Below are 7,554 nucleotides of genomic sequence, written 5' to 3'. Positions count from 1 at the left end.
GAATTCCGGAGAAACAGAAGCATACAGTCCATAACAGGGATCCTTAGTGACAGTATAAAATCAATATTGTAACAGTAGATGGTGAGTTAGATGGGCAGCTAGCCTTTTTTTAAGACTGCTTTATTAGCATTTGAACGCTGACATGAATAGAACTGAAAAATACTAGGTTATCTAAGAGAGTGAGTTCAAGAGCATTAATGACCTTGGGTTGACCTTGGCACGTTCTGGCCAGCGGAGTTAAGAGATGAACTGGGGAAGAGGAAGTTCATTTGACCAGATGGTCAGAGACAGTATAGATGACCTTTTTACAGAAGTGTTGTTTCATGGGATTTTTTTTTCTTTATTTTTGTTTCGGTGGGGGATGAACAGAAAAATAATTCAGTGCTCTAGAGAGATGTGGGACAGGTTTGGTTGGTTCCTTATGACAGGAGAAAATCCAGCATGCCTGTGTGCTGGTGGGAATGGTCTAGTGAGAAGGGGTAAATCAGAGTGCCAAACCGCACTGCAGGGAAACTGCAGCATAAACGGGATAGGCAGGAGCCACAGGAACACAACCACATCCTCTGCAGCACGTGAGCGGGAAGGCCATACAGGCCCAGGCGCAGGTGGGCAAGTGGCTGCTGCTGGCAGTAAGAGCTTATGGGAGTTAAGTTCCCTTGACTCCCTGGGTGAAGTAGACAACAAGGCCCTCAGCAGAGAGACGGAACAGGAAGAAAGTGTGTGAAATAGCTCGTGTTGATAACCGGTGGTCAAATAGGTCACATGTCTTCACACGTTCACTCAAATGTTCCTCTGCAAGGTCCTATCCTGGCTTTTCTGCCTACGTTGCTCCCCTTGAAGGCAGTAAGACCAGAGTAACCGTGTGGAAATTAAGCAGCTGTTGCCTGTGTCTTGCCGTGTGCCTGATGTCCTGCATTGGGCTTACATGATTCTCTGAGCTATTTTCTTTGTTCTTTTCATAGCAGTTTAAAAACTACTGAACTAGTAGGAGCAGGGGCTCTCTCTGACTCTGTTGCCTGTTTTGGGGACCCTTTCCTCCTAGCGGGTTTTCCCGTCCAGCCTTAATAGGAGAGGAGATGCCTGGTCTCATTGCAACTTGATAGACCGTGTTTGGTTGATATCCATGGGAGGCCTGCACTTTTCTAAAGAAAAATGGAGGAGGAGTAGATGGAGGGGATATGAGGGGAATCCTAGGAAGATATGAGGGAGGGGAAACTTTGATTGGGGTGTAAAACAAAAAAATTAAAAATTAATTTAAAAAACCTACTGGAATAATGTTCCGATGTGCAAGTAAAACCACCCTCTTGCATGTCCCTGAAAGTGGGTCTATGGAGACGGCTCATAGGGAGATGCTTGCCACACTGGTGTGAAAACTCTAGATCCCCTAGAATGTCTGTGCTGCAGTGAGGTGGGAAGAGAAGACCGGAGAATCCCTGCAGGCCAGGTAGACTAGCATTAGAGCACAGTGGCAAACAACAAAGACACCCTGCCTCAAACGTAAAAGGTAAAGACCAAAGCCTGAGGATGTTGTCTGACCGCTGCACACTCGCTGTTGGGTGTGCATACCTATGTGTGCACATACGTACCGTATACATTATACACAAAAAAACTTGGAACAATCTCAGCAGTGTTTGAAACATATTATGCAGTTTATCGCGTGTTCGTAGAGACGTGCTCAATTCGCTTCTTGTTCATGAAAATTGTATACACTTAGTGACATAGGAGTAGGCTGCTAAAATAACAGTGATCACACTGGAACCGTAACTCTGGGCTGAGCAACATCAGAGGAGAGACCCGAGCAAGCTCCGATAACGGCAGGAAATGGCTTTTCTGGGTAGTAATGTGGAAGAGGAAGACGTTTAAAGTGAACTGGGTAGCAGCAGAGAGGGGAGGTGAGGGACAGAAGCTTCAAGGAATGCAGCAGTTTCCAGAAAGAGAGTCAGGATAAAGTAGAGGGTGCCTAGCAGGAAGAGGGGAGGAGAAGGTGCCCCCACTAAAGAAGCGAGGAGCCTTACTGGAGTTCTCTCGTGGGTGCGTGGAGAATGAGAATTTAACCTGTAATGATCTGCAGGCCCCAACAGCTAACTCAGCATAGGCCCGGGTCCAGAGTCGAGGGGTCTGAGTGTCTGTACGCAGCTGCTCATTATCCCCGCAGTGTGGCGTGAGTGTAGGTGTTACTGGGAGGGATGTTGCTTTCTGATGTGCCTTAGCTGTGCTGTCACAGCCGTACAAACGTGTGTAATTCTAATGTGTAAATCCATGATAAAAGATGAATAGAATAGGCAGTAGATTTTTATTAAAGAGCAGCTAAATTAAGGAGCAAGTAAAGCAAGGGATAAACCGGGTAGTGGGAAGAAAGAACTGAAAGGTTTGAGAAAACTCATGGGTTGGGTGACTATTTTAAGGGGATATGGTAGAGCCTTCTAGATAGTCTATTAATATGATTCTCTTTCTTTTCATAGCTGGGCTTTGCAGATCTAAACCTGGCAGAGTTTGCCGGATCAGGAAATACCACCCGCCGCTGTTTACTGGAAGGCTATGATACCAAAAATACAAGACAGGACAATTCCATTCTCAAAGTAAGCACTCTTCAAGATTTACATGGCGATAAAAGATGTTCTGCCTGTGGCTAAGCACAGGTGGTCTGTTGTCATGGTTACCGTGGGATTCCATACTGAGGTCATGAGCCTCCACCTCGTTAGGGTCCAGTGTGTTTCTCACTGGGGCTGTGGGCGAATACACCACCACCACAACCAAATGCTTGTTGGGAAGAGGGAACATGATGCCTGGATACGTGGCTTAAAATACGGATAGCTATCCAGGCTAGAAAGCTGGCCTAGAGGTTAAGAGCACCTGCTGGATAACCATGAGGAGCTGAGTTCAGAGTCCACCCCAGCTGGAAAATGCCAGCTCCAGGCTCAGGGAGAGACCCTGCCACAAAGAAATAAGGCTGAAACTGAGAGGAGGATTTCGGATGCCCTCGCCTGGGTTTTGTGTCTGCACAGGAGTGTGCACTGACACACACGTTTGCCCATATGTGCATTGCACGCACACACACACACACACACACACACACACACCCCTCAAGAGAACTTCCTAAGAAGCTGTGATGTGTTTGTAGAGGTGCTCTCGTAAGCAGTGGAGTGGCAGGCAGACCCGTTCATGGACACCTGTCTCATTTCTCCAGATCTCATCAGGAGCCGTATGTTCAGGGAATTACAGGGAACATATACTTCATGAAGCTGATGAAAACATTAAATGAGATCCATTGGAAAAGATAGTCAGAAAATACCTTGTACCTAGGAGAATCTTCGCTACATTTTATTTAATTTGTAAGTTACCTAATAAGAAAAAAGATCGATATTTAAAAACCAAGTGGTTTTTATTCCAAAGTTAGTCAATCCAAAGTTAGTCAAGTGAAGAATAACTTTATACCTACAGTATAAACTTTGTTTTCAGCCATGGATATACAAAAATTCATGAACTGGTTCTCACAGGCAGACACCCATTGCACACAGCAGCGTTAAAAAAGGTAGGATGGGCAGTTGATGTGAGAGGAAAATGATAAAGGAGGTGAGGAAATGTCAGGTATGGTGGTGCGCACCTATCATTGCAGCACTTTGGAGACAGAGGCAGGGATGATCAGGGGGTCAAGGCCAGCTTTAGGTACATAAGGCCCTATCTCAAAAACCAAGGTAGGAGCCAGGCAGTGATGGCACTTACCTTTAATTCTAGCACTCAGGAGGCAGAGGCAGGCAGGTCTCTGAGAGTTTGAAGCCAGCCTGGTCTACTGAATGAGTTCCAGGAGAGCCAGGGCTACACACAGAAACCCTGTCTCAAAAAGGCCAAAGCGAACAAACCAAGGTAGGAAGAGGGAACATTAAAAGAGCACCATCCTATGAATTTCAAGTCTGCTTGATTTTGTTCTTATATACCTCTGAAAATATCGCAGGGCACTTGCGCACTGGCAGGTCTAGATAGATGGTGTCTTAGTCAGGGTTTCTATTGCTGTGAAGAGACACCGTGACCACAGCAACTCTTATAAAGGAAAACATTTAATTGAGGCTGGCTTACAGTTTCAAAGGTTCAGTCCATTGTCATCTTGGTGGGACGTGGCAGCATGCAGGCAGACATGGTGCTCGAGAAGTTGCCGAGAGTTCTACATCTTGATCCGCAGGCAGCAAAAGGAGACTGTCACGCTGGCCAGACTTGAGCTTATAAGGCCTCAAAGCCTGCTTTCTCAGTGACACACTCCCTAGTCCAAAAAGGCCACACCTAATAGTGCCACTCCCTATGGGCCAAACATTCAAACACATGAGTCTGTAGGGGCCATTCCTATTCAAACCACCAGAGATGGGGAACAGTTTTCATCCCTGATTTATAATGGAGAAGATGAGTCTCAGAATGTTAGGTGCCTTCCGTAAGAGAAGTGGTGAGTGACGGAGCTGAGGCCAACATGCGTGTCTGCTGTCTGGTGGCCTTTCCACATTATCATGCCCACGCATCCCCCTTTTCAGAACCCACCAACTGTACTGTTCATTATGTATTTCTTACTTTAATAAGCAAATAATCTATCTCTGAATAACACTGCTTTGGCATGCATGTGTGCATACATGTGTGTGAGGGTGTATGTGCGCATGTATGTGTGTCCTCTTCTTTATGACAAGCCATCTCCCCCTGAGACAGCTTTTTAATTTTAGGCAGTTGGGCTGGAGAGATGGCTCAGAGGTTAAGAGCATTGTTTGCTCTTTCAGAGGTCCTGAGTTCAATTCCCAGCAACCACATGGTGGCTCACAACCATCTGTAATGAGGTCTGGTGCCCTCTTCTGGCTTGCAGGCATACACACAGACAGAATAATGTATACATAATAAATAAACACATATTAAAAAAAAAAGAATAATTTTAGGCAGTTGACCCTCTCCCACCATCTCCTGTGTTCCCAGCCCTCCTGGTCATCTCATGCAGCTGTCTTCACCCCGAAACCTTCCTTTCTCATGAGCTGCCAGGCCTCACTTGCTTCCACTTCCCCCTTACTAGCGTACAGTGCACAGGTCATGATTATCTTGTTTGAATTACTACTCCGGGTTCCTTTGCCTGTGGCTGTCCCTGAAGATCTCCAGCGCTGCTTGGTTTGACTGTGTGCCCTCCCTGAGTCTGTGTCCTTGAGCTGAGCATTACTGGAGGACACACAGGTGAGTGGGCACTGCTGGAATCAGGCTCATCTCCAGCTGGCAGCCATCCTCTGCCCCCATCCCCGTTTCCATATTCGCCTTCCTGCCTTTTTTCTCAATGTAATTTCACACCCCATGTTTCACCCCAGCTAAGCTTCTCCTTCATGAAAAGGCAGAGTTCATGAGGCTCACATCCCCTCATCATCCCAGCATAGAGCTGACCCCTCTGCTCGTCTCTCCAGTCTTCCTGCAGCGCATGGTACTGTCTTGCCTATGGTCACAGGGATGACACGACCCTCTTCCCGTGAGAAGTCAGTCCTTCCTCTTGACCTCTAGAATCCACGCAGGCATGACCGAGAGTTTTCTTTTTGGACCATCTGCTCTTAGTCATGTCTCCCTTTAATGAGCCGTCCTTGTCAGCACACAAAGGAACAGCTGTAATATACGTGTTTCCTAAGAAGGGAGCTCATGCCACCTCTCATCCCTGTCCTGCGTCTCTGTTCTGCCTCACTACACAATTTCTCCATCCCAAGGCCATCAGATAGTCACAAGTGCTGTCCTGTAGAGTTGGGGACCAGATGGGAGGAAAGAAGAGGCAATAAGAGAATCAGCATAACAGGATAGCGGAGACAAGAAAAACAATGACATAAGGTCACACACTCACTGGAAAGTGTGCAGTAATCTGTGTGTGTCCTGTTTGTCATTAAGACTGTAAACTCAGTGAATGTGGTCCTGGGTTCTGCCCTGTGCCAGCTATGTAATTCAGAAAACATCCCCTGATCTCTGTGGTCTCAAAATGAGAGTGTTGCTCTATCACGGGAGAGCTGAAGATGAAATGAGATGATGTGTAGAAAGCACATAGATTATATCTGGAACTGAAGTTCCCAAATCGCTAGGGTGGTGCTGCACGCGTGGAATCCCAGCACTCCGGGGGTGGAGACAGGAAGATCGTAAATTCAAGGTTATCCTTGGCTACAGGGCAAGTCTGAGGTTAGCCTGGAATGCTGAGACTCTCTCAAAGAGCCAAAACAAAATATTTGCAAGTCACTATCATTGTGAATTTTCTCATGAGGATGTAAGTTGGGGGCTGGGAATGTTGCCTGGTTGGTAGGAAGCCTACCTAGCATACACAAAATCCTGGGTTCAGTCCTCAGTTCAAGACCACCCCATGACACTAGTGAATTCGAGGCCAGACTCTCAGAGGAAAAAAAATAGTGAGATTGTCCTGTGGTGGATTCTTAGAAGTTACTTAGCAACCAGGGACTATCAGCATCTCAGAAAGAAACAGCAAGGCTTTAGTGCTGATTCAAAGCTGGGGCAAAAGCTCTCTGCCCTTTAGAGTCTCAAGCACGTATCCCATAAAGCCTCAGCCTGTGGAGCTGAAGGGCCTGGTTATTAAATACTTGACCCCACAGGGGTCTGCAGTAAACACAGACAAAGCAGACAGACACAGACACTTATTAAAGCTAGAAAGAATTAGTGCTAGGGAAGTGCTTACTTCTTATTCTTATCTTTTCCACAGAGTTTTGAACATTAAAGATGATTTTTAATTCATGTCTACATAAAACAGTAATTGAATATTGAACACACCCTCATTAAACATTTATTTCTCTTAATGCTTTCTAGATAGAAAATGTAAGACTAGGTTTTAGTCAGGTGGTGATGTTGGTGGTGTGTGCCTTAATCCCAGCACTTGGGAGGCAGAGGCAGATGGATCGCTGTGAGTTCGAGGCCAGCCTGGTCTAAAAGAACTAGTTCCAGGGCAGACTCCAAAGATACAGAGAAACCCAAAACCCCCGGGGGAGGGGGGGGGAAGAAAAGACTAGGAGGTGTCATAGGGAAATACAGATTAGCAAAAGCTGGCTTCTCAAGAACTCTTATAATTGTGGCATTTGTTGCTCTTTTGTTTAGGTTTTGATCAGTATGCAGCTGATGTCTGGTGACCCGTGTTTTAAAACGTAAGTTGAAAACCAGGAAATGGACTGTTTATCTGCAGCTATGATGCAAATGAAGCAGGTTTGTAGGCAGACAGCTCTTTCACTTCACTGGCCTGGCCGGCACAGAAGCGATTGTTTCCCGTTACCAGGGAAGCTCACCACTCCCAAAATGATTCAAGTTATGGATCTTTGCCACCTCTGGGTTTTCGGGTTGAAGGTGAAATTATACAAGCTGAGGTTTGAATTCGCTTGCTGTTTTCCTCAGCGAATACTCAGTAGGTTCCTCACGGTGTGTTGGAGCGTATCCTAACCTCAGACAGAGCAGTGAGCAAAAGACACTGCATTCTGCCACCTTAGAGCTCAGACTCTAAGAAACAGCTAAGTCGTGATAAACAGCAAAGGAGCCTGGGAGCAGATGCTCTGATGAGGAGTCTCAGAGGGCGGG

At 46.3% G+C, this 7,554-nt stretch overlaps 1 protein-coding gene across 1 annotated transcript in view; it reads left to right on the top strand.

Moving 5' to 3' along the window:
- Positions 1–7,554, top strand: part of Fam102b (family with sequence similarity 102 member B) — a 61,677-nt gene that overhangs the window by 35,930 nt on the left and 18,193 nt on the right. Inside the window, exons 4-5 of the mRNA XM_005367909.3 lie at positions 2,463–2,579; positions 7,084–7,130. Coding sequence (XP_005367966.1) covers positions 2,463–2,579; positions 7,084–7,130 — 164 coding nt within the window. The remainder of the gene's footprint in view (positions 1–2,462; positions 2,580–7,083; positions 7,131–7,554) is intronic.

This window comes from Microtus ochrogaster, unplaced genomic scaffold, assembly GCF_000317375.1.
Source record: "Microtus ochrogaster isolate Prairie Vole_2 unplaced genomic scaffold, MicOch1.0 UNK25, whole genome shotgun sequence".
Classification (NCBI taxonomy): domain Eukaryota; kingdom Metazoa; phylum Chordata; class Mammalia; order Rodentia; family Cricetidae; genus Microtus; species Microtus ochrogaster.
Note: the sequence above shows the minus strand (reverse complement) of the source record. Positions and strands in the feature narration are given on the sequence as shown.